General features: G+C 40.3%; 1 protein-coding gene across 3 annotated transcripts; it reads right to left on the bottom strand.

Annotated features, from left to right (window-relative positions):
* Positions 1-1,034: 1,034 nt before the first annotated feature.
* LOC115681542 (alpha-1,3-mannosyl-glycoprotein 2-beta-N-acetylglucosaminyltransferase) lies at positions 1,035-10,058 on the bottom strand. Of its 3 annotated transcripts, none has more exons than XM_056308285.1 (18): positions 9,750-10,058; positions 8,228-8,278; positions 7,267-7,354; positions 6,812-6,874; positions 5,082-5,116; positions 4,907-4,983; positions 4,761-4,806; positions 4,555-4,617; positions 4,291-4,357; positions 4,157-4,225; positions 4,007-4,076; positions 3,761-3,822; positions 3,242-3,325; positions 3,051-3,151; positions 2,620-2,682; positions 2,506-2,544; positions 2,253-2,423; positions 1,035-1,785 (listed from the first exon to the last, which is right to left on the bottom strand). In XM_056308285.1, the coding sequence occupies exons 1-18, from the start codon at positions 9,819-9,821 to the stop codon at positions 1,669-1,671; spliced, it is 1,338 nt and encodes a 445-aa protein (XP_056164260.1). In that variant the 5' UTR covers positions 9,822-10,058; the 3' UTR covers positions 1,035-1,668. The 3 variants fall into 3 exon arrangements, with proteins under 3 accessions (XP_056164260.1, XP_056164262.1, XP_056164261.1); XM_056308287.1 differs by having other exon boundaries at positions 3,051-3,154; positions 3,218-3,325; XM_056308286.1 differs by lacking the exon at positions 6,812-6,874.
* Positions 10,059-16,043: the final 5,985 nt, after the last annotated feature.

The following is a 16,043-nucleotide window of genomic DNA, read 5'->3' on the forward strand; positions in this document are numbered from 1 at the left end:
AGGGATAACCTTAGTGGTTCAGCTCGGTTCGGTTTTTGAAAACCGAACTGAACCGTTTACACCCGTAACAGTATCACAAATATATTGACGTGTGTCCGCCGTCATCGCAGCGCGTGGGATCTAAGTAAAAATCTTCTCTCTTCTTCTTCCCTCCGACAACGAGCCGACTGCAAGGCCCGGCTGCGAGTGACGACCGAGGAAGACGGAACCGTGCCCCATCCTTTTCCGCCTCCTCCTTCTTCTCCTTCTTCTTTCTTTTTTTGATAGGCGTGCGCTGCTCGCGAGGAAGTGTGCGTAATGTGCACGCAGAACGCAACAGCGATGCCAAGCCAACATATTTGACCACAGAGAGAGCGAGCATTCAACTGGATTTGCAGAGTTCCCATGACGAATGTTTCGTTTGATTTAGTCCCGAATGTCTGGTTTTGGTTTGGTCTGGTCCCCCAGGCAAGGCGCGTACCTCATCAGAACGCCGAAACCCCAGACAACGAGCCATGGGATCCCCGCAAGGCGAGGACGAGAGAACCCAGGCGAGACTCAATCAGACTGCGATGATGGCAACGATGCCACGATCTCTCTCTCACACACGCACACACATCGTGAATGCGGCAGCTAGTGACATTACCATCAAAGATCTTAGGTGGGATGCCTCCACGAAAGCCTGGGGAGCAAGCCGGGTCGTATCAAGAAAATTCTCGTAGCGGAAACAAAAATTAACGAATGGACTATATGTAAACCAATTTATATTTATTTCGGTAATTAATCCGCTTTCCTTACGTTCAAAAAGCCAGATAAAAAATCAGTAGTGCGTAGATCAAAACCTTCCGGCGCTAGAGCAGTCGCTCTCTCATCCAAAGTTTCTGAAGGCAGAGTAGGAGCTCAGCCTCATATCACAGATTTGCCAATTAGTTGGCGCTTTGCTTTTGGAGTTCCACAATTTGGAGAAGGGGAAAAACAACACTAATCCGAACAAGCCTCAATTGCCATGATTTTTCACAAACTTTCTATTAAAATGGAAAACAAGAGAGCATACATCATCACTAAGTCATGGACATCCACCACACAAGATATAACTAGAAGTTCCTCTCGGCGGGGTTCGGTCCGACATGTATGTATCCAGAGAGGGGCGTGAATTCCCAGTTTCGACAAACGCGGTGTGTGGTTCTCTTACATTTAGTCCTTCCTACTCCTACCCGCCCAAACGGGGGAGAAAGAGAAACGAAAACACGAGCGAAAAATGGCGAGAAAAACATGTATGTTCTTTAGTACGACGGAAGAAAACCACCTTCTGGAGCAACAACAATTGTAAGGCTACCTGCTATCAAAGTGCTAAAGTAGCTAGTATGACCAATGGCAAACTCTTTTAATGAAGCCTTGGTTCGGCCGTTTAATGCGTATAGACTGGACACTGTCGTTCAGAAGAATCATCCGTCTACTTCCTAATCAAAATCGCTAATGGAATCCTCACACCTCTACACTTCTGTTCATCAGCAAGCGGCAGTGGGTTAAACCTGACTGATGGACCTGCATTTGCATCCCAAGCTCTGATGCGATGCCCAATCGGTTCCTTTATATAACGTACCAGTTACACTAGGTGTTGGGGAGGAAAGAGGGAGCAGAAGTCCGGCATCATGATTTACCAGCGCCGTGAAACCTGACCTCGTTGCATCAAACACCTTTGATCCCAAGCAGCTTGAAAGAATTCGGACCCACTAGAAACACACGTCTTGGTGGTGGATACCGGAAGACCACTACTCCTTTATATGCTGTCCTTGGTACACCATCCTGGAACATGGGAGAAAGCATCATAGCTTCTGTGTGAGTGAGAGAGAAAGAGAGTATCCGACTGCAGAAACATTAATACTAGCAAGGACAATGCAGCGCCTAGAAACATGCCCATTTCAGGAATAAAAAAATAAAGAAGTGAATTTTAAGGGTGGGCTAAAGGTCGTGCAGGAGAATCTCCAAGTGTCTATATTCCGTAGAATCAGGTAATAAGTACCGACTGCATTTGTAGATAAATCCACTGAATATATTGATTATTTCAATTAAATGGTTCGATAAATGTCTATCAAAGACTCAATCATGGGATCAACATGCACTGAACTAAAGGTTCGTATTGAAATTTAATACGTATCCTAGAATATTAATTCAAAATGCAGAGAAAGGATACCTTGTTGGTGCTATTTGCCACATAATCTAAGAAACCTCAGACTAAACTTAAAAGAAATCCCATCAAGAAATACGCTAACCTTCCATTCCTGAAAGACACCAAATTGCCGGGCAATGCGTTCAAAATCTTGCTGGTGTTGATATTGAAGACGCACATCACCTTGTATATTAGAGGTCTTCAGAACAGCATCAGCTCCATTAATTGGTTTAGCATTTTTCAGAATTTCAGCAAAATGCTTAATATACTCATCCTGAGAAAAGTTGAAGACACGTCATTAGTCGGAGAATAATAAAAGGCATAGACACTTCTAGGAATCAAATTACAACAGATACCTCCATCAGGTAACTCAAGTCCTTGGATTTCCAGTCAACCTTTCATAAATGAAAGATAACACAAGGTCAATCACAAAAACAACAAATTTGCTAAATATGTAATAGATTAATTACCTGGACGTCATTCAATTTAATTGGCTCGAGATACTGTCTGAAAAATTGCCCCAAACTAGACCCCTGTGAGAATATTAAAATTGTCATAAACATTCATGGTATCAACTTCTCAGATAATGGGCATGCAAACATATAAGGAGTAAGTAGTCAAATCAAATCCTTTGCAATGCCAAAGTTGTACACATGCACTATCGTCTCCCATATCACCCCCAAGCCATCCAACATACAACTGCTGAATTCATATTAAAGTAACCCAGCACGTACATGATGTGGCATTTGCCGCAAAACCATTAAAAGCCCTCTACTATGAGCACGGCCGCGAATAATCAAATATTAATTTACATAATAGGTGATACTGGCAAAACTGGCAAAGTAACTGCACAAGACTGAAATGACCATAAATCAGAGACGCGTGTACAAAATCCACTTACATGTTCACCGAAATTATAAGTTCTGCACACTTCTGGCCGAATAAATTGTCGACCTTTGTGGTTCTCTTGTAGCCTCAACCAGTCGTCCCAGTAAGTAAAGCGTCGTCAAAGAAAATTTAGGGAGACATATAAGCTATAAACACATGTTATCTAAAACCGACATATATCAAACCCATAAGGATATGCCTTAGGCCACTTTGGGGATAATTCATTCCATGTAGATTTGGTCAACATCCATCCAAGTCCAGGAAAGAAATCAGATCGGTAAAGGATTTCTGCAAAATGTATTAAAAGATTACAGAAACACATATCTTATACAAGAAACAGTTGATAAGGTTGTGAAGATGAATAAACGAAGCTTCAAACTTGAATCCACGGTAAAATAACAACCAATAACAATAAAAACATTCCCCATACTACTGATTCAACGATTTAACTCCAGCAGCATCTTCAAATGATTTTTTCACATCTGGCAGGCAGTGAGCAAGTACGTAACTTTACCATTTATGTAAAGATCATCGTCCATTTATCCCAGGCAAAGTTCCAAATTTTTCGAGCCCATTCGAAAAAGAAGAGAAATGAGATGCATGAAGACATTTAATATAACACTCAGAACCACAGACTGCAAAAGACCTTTTTTGTTTGGGGCATAGACCTCATTTCTTATTTCATGGTGGGAAACTAAAAAGGCAGAGTTTATGAGAATTTACCTGGATCATGCACGAATTGCTTTTGCCCATTATCATTCCATGAGGAAACAGCCATAATGGTCCTGCCATAGTTTCGGATGGAAAATTGCAGTAAAGTTCAAAATGTGCTTTTTCCTCCATAGAACTTAGATTTGAGCCTAAACCCAATTTTTTTTTTTTTAAATTCGAGGTATTCTCTAATAGTTAGTTATTATATGTTTTAATTCAAACATCCAATTATAGCTTAGGCATTTCCAGAATCCATACTTATCTTTTTCCATGAGAGCTGCTGCAGCCTCAAAATAATCAAAAAAATCAGGTGCAATCTCCATATCATCTGCATTCAGGTAAAAGATTGTGAATAGGCACTTCGCTTTAGATGGAGTGAAAGCAACCCAGCAAAAAAAATATTTTCACCTTCAAGTATGATTACTCGACTGAAGTTATGTTTGTAGAATAATTCATCCAATGCCCATTTGTAATGCTCTGACATGAACGCACGTGAGATTGGCAAAACCTATCAAAGCAATAGCAGAAGAAATCGATCTTACGTGCAATTTTGTAGTATGCAATCAACTCCCCAGGCCTTTCAGTTTGCACCGGCTTAGAATCCAAATGCTGCAATGAACTCAAGTTATTTTTCAGATATACAGGTAAGCACTAAAATTTCTGCAAAAGAACCTAGCTCAGGATTACAACTTTCATCTTAGACATAGTCAAATGACAAAAAGCTCTCTCTCCTCAGTTTCATGATTTTCAGATAATAAAGAAACAATTGAGTAAAACTTGTTCTATGAAAGACCTCAGCGGCTCACCTGCATGTAGGTTAACTGATCATAACTCAAGGCCTTCTTTCTAACTTGTGGATCAGACCCATCCTACGGAAACAATTTTGCGGTCAAACACAAATATCTCAGAACAAAAACATTAAAGAAGGAGTGGGGGGCCGGAGGGAAAGCTAGCACTGCAATAAAGGATTGCTAGATTTGTTTGGCTAGAACAGGAACTGAGGGCATACTACCTGGGATACAAAAAGTGGGTACTTTGAAGCAACAGCATTCTGATAACTGGAAAAAGAAAAGAATCCAATAATAGGAGAACTGATCTATACAAAGTGCCTTAAGCTCTCATAAACAAAAAAGACTTTACAGAACAGATTTGCCATACTTCAAGATAGACTTAATGGTCCTCTCAAGATAATCAGCGCGGTTGCATGCCATGATCACCACTGCTGCCACTTGGGTCTGATATATCCAACAAAAAGATATCAGCAAGTAAGACTTGACAAAATTGGATTTGTAAATTAGAGAAGATAAATAACATATTATTGTCAAGAGACAACCTGTATTTTGTCCATCCGTCTTTGAAGGCCTTTGACTGCAAGATTAGCAAAACAGAAACTTTAGTAGCACTTAAGACATTCCACCAGCAAAATCGGTATTCCATATGCTTAAGCACGTAATTTTAACATAAAAGTGGGATACGCGACGAAACAGATTGGTAGACCCACAAGCAGATAACAGAATAAAAACCCACTAAGATGCCTTTAAGGAGATTGACTGAAAATTAATGGAATCACTCCATTCGATTTTGTCAGCAGGAGGATATCCATCTAAGACGGCTCAGTAAGCTTTTCTTTGTTTCTACGTTCATTGTTTAGAGCTAAATGTTGTGCATTTCCACCCACTGTGATCCTTTTTTCTTTGTTTGGGACATGGATTGAATAAAAATGGGTGAAGAAAATTGGGAATATTTTCAAATGTTCCCTCCATTTCTTCTCACCGAAAATTTGAATTTTTCCCAAATTTCAACACCGCCTTTCATTTTCCTTCCCCACCCCTCCTCTCCCAAACAAAACGTTTATGTTGATTTATCTACCCAAGAAGTCTTGCATTAGCAATGCAACCATTTGACAGAAGAATTTGGAGCAAAGTAATATTTGCTGTAATCCGTTTTGGTTCCATCTGCATAAGCAGATCTTTGCAATACCTACCTGAATAGATTCTGGAATGTTATAACTCCTTTATTCTTCTTTATGAATGAAACCATAGCTAGAGACTTGTGTACTATATGAAGTAGCAAGCGAAGCATCAATAAGTGGGCAAAGTAGCAGCTAGGATAGAAAGGCTAGGGTAAAATTCAGAACCTTGCCGTATATAATCAAAAGGAATTTCCAAGAAGTTAATCTCTTTACGAATATTTTTCTGATCCAGAACCTAAACACAGCATGCTTTGCAAACTTTACTAGCTGCACAAGGTTATATCCAACCCCCCGGTTGAGTGGGATTATGTGATATAAAGGGCTTTGCCTCACATGCATGAACAGTCAATTTTATGGTGCGTGGTTTTCTCTCTTGAATGTGTACTGGTTGATGCTAGCTTTAGGTTCTGCTGCCTCTCTCTATCAATCAATCTAATTATATTTTTACAAAACTTATCCGTCCATAATGTGCCCACCTCGCTGAAACCGACAATGAGGTCTTATTTTGTATGGTCAAGTGATGTTTTTCTTTTGTTTGCTTGTTTTTCTTTCAATTTGTTCTTGTACATTTCTGATGTACAAGAACATTTCCTCTATCAATAAAATCCTCCTTTATCTATAAGTAATACTCAATATCCAATTTAATTGAGAAAGGAAAATTAAAAAAGAACATGTAAATTCAATTGAAAGCTATGCGTAGACAAATATTGCAAATTATCATGGAGCCGAAAGTACATCATCCAGACAAAAAATTGACATCCACAACAATGATTATGGGATCGTGATAATCATTTAGAAATTTCTGACAGCAAGTAAAGAAAATTAACAATAACTTTTACATATATCAATAAGTGTATTGGTTAAGGATCTTACCAGTCGGAATACTAAATATTCTGTATTGCAAACATTTCATAATTCTTAAAGAAAGGCCATCAAAATACGACTAAATTGGTAGAATAGACTGATAGTCAAAGGACCTTCGTAACATTTAAAATTTAAAATCACCTACTGGATCACAACTCGAATGAGCATGTCGAAAGAAAATGAGAAAGAAGTATAGACAAATGGAGCAGAAATACTAGCTAACATACACTCAAGATCTTGAACAAGAGCCTGCATCTGCCCATATTCTTCATCTTGTCGTTTCTTATACTCTGAATTTCAGAAACCAAGTGGGTGAAGCAAATAGATCAAGGCACATTCAAAAACAAATAAATTGCAGATTAGGTAGGATGAATCAGGATTCTTCCAACATCAAAGACAGGTTAAGTAGTAGAACTTCACAGCACAAGAATGATAATTAATCTCCTTCAGTTTTAGTCGCTCAGTAAAATTTTAAATTTCTACAAGTAAAGCACTGCATCACAACAATTGCGATCAAACTCCAAATTGGCAGAATCCAGAAATGCAGAATGCGATTTTCCTGATGCAGCCAGACAAATACTAAAAGATTCATAGGCTGCAAGCTTGTATACAATCCATATAGTTCCAGTCCTCTACAGAAACAACATGAGAGAAACACATGCTTACAAACAAATTATCACACCTTCTAGATCCACAATATGGCTTTGTTGCATGCTTATCTGATCAATTAGTTTTCGCATTTGACTTGTACAACGAGTCTCGGCTTCAACCTGTAAAATGAAAGATGTATCTAAGAAATATATGATGATTTCTAGTGCAAGTGAGTTAGGAGAGGGGAGACGCACACATTAGATTTCTGGCGTCTGCCGCTCCCTCCCTCTCTCTCATAAACTATAGCATCATAAAAGTACTTCATAGTCATTACTCACAAGCTACTCCTTCCAAAAGGACAGAAGTATAGGAAGCACGTATACATGACGAGACCATCCAAAGACCAAACCGACCAAAAAATGAAACAGGCCCACCATTGGAACTTCTTAACTCAATCGTTAAACACAATAAATGAGAATTGCTAGCATCATTTAAGTGTTAATCCTCTCAGAAGCTACTCCTCCCAAAGGACAGCAGCACAATAAGACCATCCCAACCAATTAATGCAATGGGACCACCATTAGTACTTCTTGACTAACCACAGAAACACAATACATGAGAATTACTACCATCATTTAATGGGGTTATCCTATTCTCACTTGAACAGATTGACTCTTCCCAATCGATATTTCAAGCAAGATAGTAAATTTACTAGAAGTTGGATGAAAGACAGATTCAGCACTTAGCACTGTCAAATATATGCTCAATATGGCAAATTCAGAGTGGTTCCTCCCACACAGTAAGGAAAAGGTTCCACCACACACTCTCAATATTTCTTTTTCATATTCAATAGGCTGACAGAGTTGCAGATCTAAAGTTACCTAAGCTTATAATTACTTAACTTGAAAGTCTAGATGCTGGCTGCATATGAGAAGTTCACTAAGTACATTTCTTAATAATTGAATGTGTATCCTTTTGGAAACAAAGCTAGAGGTTCAAATGGCCATCAATCCAGAATGAGAGACCGGCATGAGGTATTAGGATGGACTTACAGCAGCAGCAAGTCGATCGGCATATTCCGATTGTGTTGTGAAAAGACGCATCTGAGGGAGAGAGAAAAAACAAAAACAAAAAGACAAAAGTCAAACAAGGAAACGTATAATATTGGTGGATAAACAGATGAAGTAAGGACAACCATTGGACACGTATACTACTGCAAGAAGATTCGATAACGAAAGCCAACACGATTGCTACATAGGTATGTACATTGCTCGATGCTGAAGCATCTCTTTACAGCCAAAGAAAAATGATAAAGTTAGGGAAGAAACTGAACTGAAAGATTTAACTGAAACTGGAGAAAAGAAAAGTTGAACACGAATCCTTTTTCCTGGCCAGGAACTGTTTTGGATATCTGTTTTTGCTTATCATAAGATAAGGCATCTCCCAAACCATTGAACAATAGTTTATACATGAAAATGGAGAGCTAAAGGGCTAAAAAGGCAGCAGTTGAAGGTGAATCTAAATATGTCCAAAAAAAAAAGGTGAATCTAAAGAAAAAAAGTGTAAATGTGGTTATAGAATATTAGTATGTCTTAGGATAGTATTACGATAATTCTTGATGGTTCCTTGATAAGTAAAAATTCATGAATGAGGGCAAAGGCAATGCAATCCTGTACTCAATCATAAGGTTTCCTGTCCTTTACCAGAAACCAGACCTGCGGAGAAAAGAAATATGAGTTTCACCTAAAATACTACCACCAAAGCATCAAATATCCAAGTTAATGGACCCATATTTTACCTCTTGAATCAAAGCATCTATTAATTTTTTCCAGCAAATTACCTAGAATTGGATCTGAAATTCCCAAAGTACTATATGTCCATGGTCATCAAAGCAAAGTTCTCCAGAGTAACACCACAACAGAGCCCAGAAGGCGACTGCTGTCTAAAATTACGGTATTTGAAAGTTACGATACCTTCCGTGGTTAATAGACGAACCGCAACCAGCATTACTAGGAGTAGACAATCTAGAACTAACAACCTCTTCTGATTTGTTCTGCATCAAACACTTCTTTCACGCGTTTTGTAATTACTTTAGCTCAGCGACTGATGCAAGCAGGCGAAAAAGGACGAAATCCCCGGTACATATGCGGCGTCAAAATACATAAAGCTAAGATAAAGCTGCATTTGAATTTGTTTGTCTTTTCAGTCCATCATCAGCATTAGCAAACTGAAAGTTGAGCCAAGGAAACTACTCTTTTTTGCCATTTGTTCACGTCAAGTCTCAGCTTCTGAATTCTCTTTTACACCCGAAATGGCGTTTTTTAAGAAAGAAAGTGAACAACAAAAACCTACAGAACGACATGGAACCCCTCTATCAGTAATCTAACAAAAACCTCAAAAATGATTCTTGCCATGAAAGAAGCAAACAGACACTCCTCTCAGCATATAGCTCACTAGTCCCAACAATCAAGGCTCAACCTAAGCAGGTGCGAGCGCAGATACACGTCGATCGGTAACTCCAAAAACCGCAAAAATTTTCCAGATCGCGAGGGGAACCGGGGACCAAGAAATCACCTGGATGTAGATGAACGCCGCCGCCGCGGCGAGGAGGAGGAACCGGAAGTCGCAGAGGAACTTGTTCACCATCGTCCCTCCGGAGCGCCCCGGGGGGGAGGTGGGGATTCGCCGCAGCGAGCCGTGAAGATCACGCGGCGGCGAGGGCGTCGCGGGCACGGAACATGGCCGACTCGAAAAGCACGGATCAGGTCGAGCTAACGAGAGGAGCTTGAGGATTCCGAGGAAGATTTTAATGGCGATTCTCAAGCGTCGATGGGGGAGCGCTTTGTTCTTCTTCGTCTTGTGCTATGACGATGATCCCGTGGAAGCGACGAGGACGACGACGACGACGACTCCGAGTCGTGAGTCAAACAAAAGCCGAGCCGAGCCGAGCCGAGAGACTGGATTTTTGGAGCAAGGCCGGCCGGAGGGGTGTTTGGAGACGAGGGCTTTGCTATTCTTCATCGGCGTAGCCCGTATTCCGAGCTCCCGAGTCCGACCCGAGATTTTCTGGGGCGAGCATTTCTCGAGGGTCAACCCGGCCCAATAAGCCCGACTGCTTCTTTAGTCGCGAGAAACAAATTGCGAGTGGTTTTCTTGATTCGTTACCGTGGGCCTGGGCCTCACAAGATTGACTATGCTTTCGGTGGGAAATGAAATATTTTCATTTCTAATTCGGTAAGATTACGTTTGTTCATTTTGGTCCGCCAACAAATAAATCTATGCCTTTCAATATCTCTGAATTCCACAGCCTCTGACTCTTGGTCTGACTCTTGCTCTGCCTCTTGTAGAGCACGGTAGCCAAACCTCTCGCCTGTGATACTAGCGTTCCCGCCCCTCAATCCCTTCACCAGCAGGGCCGCGTGCCTATTGGCGAGATGGAAATAGTTTAAAATAGGGGTGAGCGCGGTTCTAGAGTAGAACCGGGAGCCGGACCCAGTGGATCCGGTTCGATTCCATGGACAGAGGGTCCGGTTCCCAGTTCCACATTTTTAGGAACCGGCTGTTCCGGTTCCGGTTCCCGGTTCCTATAAGAACCGGAACCGGAACCTGGAACCGGAATCGAAACCAAAAACATAAACTTAGTATTTAGAAACCCTAATTCCCAAATGCTCCCTTCTCCTCCTGAATCACACCCGATCCTCCATCATAGTCCCTCCAAAGCTCCCTCCCGCTTCCGCTTCTGCCTCGCTCCTCGCTCCCGCTTCCGCTTCCGCTTCCGCCTCGCCCTCGCTCCCGCTTCCATACTCTCCAGCTTCGACCCCGCTTTCAAGAACCATGCTTTCTCGCCTATAGATTCGAAAGGAAGCACTTTCGCTCTCAGTGGCCTCTCCATCTTGGTTTCGAGCCATTGGAACAAGCTTCCGCAAGACCGTAGAAGAAATATCCGAAGCTCCGGGAGCCGGAGACTTGCCTTTTCTCTTGCTCCAAGGGCTATTCTGTTTCGGATTTTACCCATCTTCTTGCTAATTCTTGAGGTGACCCAAGTGTTTTTAAGTGTTGGGTGTCACTGATTTAAGTCGAGGTACGGAATGTAGATCTTTTCGGTTGCTGAACTGTAGATTTTGGTGCTTGTCTATGGTTTTGTGGGTCTGTTTGTTTTGATTTGAGATTTGCTTCTGGGAGTTTTGGGCTTGCTGTTCTTGGTGATTCTAGCTGGTTTAAGAGGTCAGTTAAAGCTCAAAACTTCCTAGTCCTTAATTGAGAGCTGCAACTCCGAAGTGAAGTGGGTTTGCAAGAATTTTTGCTTGAGATGTGAGTGAATGGAAACTCAAGAATGCGGAGGCAATTATATGTTGGTTTCAATTGGCAGTTCACGAATTGTATGAGCACAATTGGCTCGGGATGGTGTCCTTTTCGAAACGTGATTTTTCCTTTTCGATGTTGTTCGGTTGTAGTTCGGATTAGGTAAGCAATCAAATCTTGGTGTGGGTACTGGATTGAGCTACTCCTGGTGGTACTGGAGGTGTCAAGACTATTGAGATCAGTGGAAATTAGCTATTGATTTCTTCCAGTGGAACAACTGTATAATTAAGAGCCTATGCGGCATTGGCTTCTTTTGTTTGAGTCTTTAGAACTTTTGCCTTGTCTTGTTCCTTATTTGGCTTTTGAAGTCTGTTGGTGTTGTTGATGCCTGTGCAGACACTGTATTTAAAGTGCTTTTAAACCTTGAGCGCTAGCGGAGATATGAGTAAGCTTCATAATTTTTCTGTATAGTGCCATTGCCTTATATATGGCTCAGCTCATCTATTATATCCGCAGGTGGGACCCATTCACTAGTGATCTGGAGTTGGTAGAATCTTATGATGGACACTATGATGTTGTTTATGGGACATATGATCCAAAATACCTCACCAGGTAATTAAGGTAGATACAAGATAGACCTGTCTTCGTTTTCTTTATCACTGAGCGGTGTTATGGCGTTGTGATTCCAAAGATCTTATATCCCTATCATTTATTCATATTTGTGTTTAAGAACATGCAACTGGAGTGACACAATTGTCTTAATAATTAATTTTTGTGTTGCTGTTGAGGAAACGGTGTAGAAACTTATTTTAGATAAAATTCTCGGGTGAGTGATTTATGACAATGTTCGCTTAATTCCTACCCCGTAATTCTTTAAATCTTATTTGATCAAAGGCTCATGTCCATACTTCTATTGTCTTTCCAGTTTGATCTTTCTGAAGTTTTAAATCTCAAACATAATCTTTTTGCCATTTTAAAATTAGAGTGTCCTGCTCTTACAGTTTATATACCATGTCCGTGTTTCACATTTTAGTAATTGATCAGCCAAGACCGAAAAGATCTTATATGTTTTGGTACTCCTGCAGCGATAAAAGAAACTTATGCCACATCGAGAAACTCCTTTCATACATCTAGTTCTTGGCTGTACATAGTACTGTGAAGTATATGTGTGCAAACATGTGCCTATTGTCAAATCGTTTTTCTGTTTTAACACTTGAAGAAGAATATATGTGCGGTGCTGAGCTAAAACAGTGAGCTGCTGGATTGAAAGATATAATCCTTTTGTTCATTTTTGAGTAGTTTCGGCCTGGATTTATGAAAATAAGTAACAGGACCTACACAGGAAGTGCCGTAAGATTGTGCAATGACGTCCTTACATGTGCTTGTGCTTGTGCTTGTGCATGTGCGGGCACTTCTGTGTTCTTGCATGTAAGAGAGACAGAGACTATCCAATGTGGATGTCGTAGTCTACCAAAGTTCTGGTGGAAATTGACTAGCTCCATTCCGTCTAATATGCTTCTGTAATTGTCATTTGTTTCCTCAATATTTAGTCTTATGGCACTCCCATCTATTGACTTATTTAAGTTACTGTTAAATAGTGACGATGGTTTATAGTTGACTGTGTAGACTTTTGAGATCAGTGGAAATTAGCCATTGATTTCTTCCGGTGGAACAACCGTATAATTAAGAGCCTATGCGGCATTGGCTTCTTTTGTTTGAATCTTTAGAACTTTTGCCTTGTCTTGTTCCTTATTTGGCTTTTGTTAATGGATGTTGCAATTATCTGGAATTCTCTGGTCGCGGTCTTTCATATAAGAACACAGAACTAGGATCAAGAATTTGCTAAGACTTGTATATCGCGCTTGAAGGGGACAACTTTTGTTATTTGTTTGATATGTGATCATTTTAAGTCTAACATCACCTTCTACTCACAATTTGTTCGAACAATGTGCTTTCATTGTTCATGCCATTTTGGATATTTTCATTATCTTGCTGCTTTCCTCCTCAATAATTGTTGCAATTATAGTTTAGTTCTATGGAAGGAATTTGTAAACTTGGCATTATATCCCTTGAATATCACATCAGGGCATTGTGTATGTATCATTCAGATGATCTAATATTGCGTTTATTTTCGTTTTGTTTAATTCAAAACGAAATTAAAAAAAAGAACCTGTTGGAACGTGGAACCGACCCTGGAACCTGTGACAGGGTAGGTTCCAGGTTCCACGTTCCACGTTCCGACGGGTAGGTTCCAGGTTCCAGGCGGAACCTACCCGGAACCTGGAACCGCTCACCCCTAGTTTAAAACATGACAATTTGGTGCCACTCGAAGCATTCATTAAGCAAAAGGCGAGGGTAACCAACAAAGCAGGGGGAGATTAACTCACAATGAACATCAAAATGGGCTTAAAGTCCTTCTATTTCAGAATCAATTGATCTCCTCCCTCTTTTTGCATATAATGGATTGCTATATGAGTAGCTAATCTTCAGTGTCTTCACGCCTATAACTTGGTCCATTTGCTTCACCATGGAGTAACAGCATCTAAGAGAAATAAAGGGACCGAGCAACGGAAAACAAGAGGATGCTTAATTATCACGAAGCAAACTTGTCCTCTTCAAGCAGGACAGAAACGATATGCCATTGCATACGAGATTACAAAGCACTATGTTGCAATCGCAACGGTGAGAATATCTAACAAAATCATATCATTCCTGAACAGAAACTGGTCATCGGAGAATGATGAGTCTCTACGTGAAATTAATGCCTCGTGTTGGAATTTGACAGCTTTTGTAGTTTCGTACGAAGGCTCTGCCTCGTGAAAGAGAGGCTTTTTTTTGGGTTTTCAGAAGTTTCATGAAACATGGTTCCTTTAACAGATCTGTATCTTTTACTTGGCCTTAGGATATGTCCTACTAGGAGATGGAATCTCAGCTGCGGCTTCTTGACAACTTCTTGACCTTATTCATAACTAACTCAGGAATCATCCAACCAGAAATCTCATTCTTTAGTCATGAAAACTGTACTTTAGTTTCGAGTCTTTCTTGTACTTGGTTTCCTCTTTTTGATATTTGCTGTCAGACAAAGGTAGACAGTCACTATGCAAAGCATCAAGCTTGGACCGTACAAACTGAGGGTCTATCACCATATAACGAAATAACATTATTTGCTCTTCTAATTTGTATAAATAGCTTATGACCATACGTTTTCACACGCTCGACAGGACCGGTTAATTTGTGCTCATCCAGCTAAAATCTTCATTAATTCACTCAAGGTCGTATGTCGACACTTTACAGGCTAGACAGCATGATTGGCAACAAGACACTCCTCAAAGTAGCAAGGAAATGGCAAAAGATCGCCGATATTGATGGAAAAGGAATTGCTCACACATTTCTTGAACTCGATTAGCTAACTTTTTTTCAAGTTTCTCAGGTCTGCCACCTACATAAACAACTACTCCCATGCCCTCCACAGAACACAGTCTTGACTCTAATCCGCAAAAGTATCCCTTTACGGACCACATTCAATCCTCCTTTCCACACTTCACACGATAACATGATCAGCACTAGACCTGTCAAAATGGGTCATAAACTCATTTCTTAACCCATATATTAGTAAATGGGTCATAAATGGGTTAGTTATATTTAGTAAATAGGTCATAACTTGGTAGAAGTCTAATATTAGTATTAAATTGATCATAAATGGGTCGTAAATGGGTCATAAATGAGTTTACAACTGATTTAAACTCAACTCATCTCTCACCCTCACTCAATCTTGCGCTCACTCACTCTGTACTCTCATCTCAGTTTGGGTATGAATTTTCCTAGATTTAATTAAATATGGAAGTGTTTTAGCAATATGGGTCTGATCGGGTATGTGTTGGGTATGGGTCAGGTTGGGTATGGGTCAAGAAAATTACATTACGCATAAATGGGTCATAAATGAGTTAATGGGTCAATTTGGATCGGACCATTTATGACCCGACCCAAACCCGACCCGACCCACCCATTTGACAGGTCTAATCAGCACCAAGAAACTCCTCAAAGTAGCTAGGAAGTGGCAAAAGATCGCTGTCATTAGAAGAAAAAGAATCCTATAAGAACAAGAAGACCTTCAAAAGGCATGTAGAATGCTGGAAGCGAGTAAAAAGGTTTACTTTATAATCTATATCACCGACAGGGGATGCTTTGCCATCCCCTTGGCTTTTCTAAACACTTGAATTTTTCAAGAGTGGTTCAAACTGCCAGAAGAAGAGTATGGATTATCAAGTGATGAACCCATCATCGCATTGCCATTTGATGCAGCAATTATGGAGTATACAGTCTCACTCACACGAAGAGGTCTAACTGAAGATTCACAAAGAGTTTTGCTTAACGTGTTTTCTTCTCGCCGCTGCTCATGGTATGATTCTATGATCAAGGCGGTATAGGTCAACAATCATTTCTTTGTTAGTACATTGACCAGATGTATCAATTCTTTAAATGATTTTGTAATGAAGTTTATTTGAAGTCCTTATCACTTCCCGTTCAACTTCCATAGCTTGCCTGATTGGTAGAGGATGATTCTTA

Source organism: Syzygium oleosum, unplaced genomic scaffold (assembly GCF_021117445.2).
Source record: "Syzygium oleosum isolate NSW1041296 unplaced genomic scaffold, Sole_v2.1 Sole_v2.02, whole genome shotgun sequence".
Lineage (NCBI taxonomy): Eukaryota > Viridiplantae > Streptophyta > Magnoliopsida > Myrtales > Myrtaceae > Syzygium > Syzygium oleosum.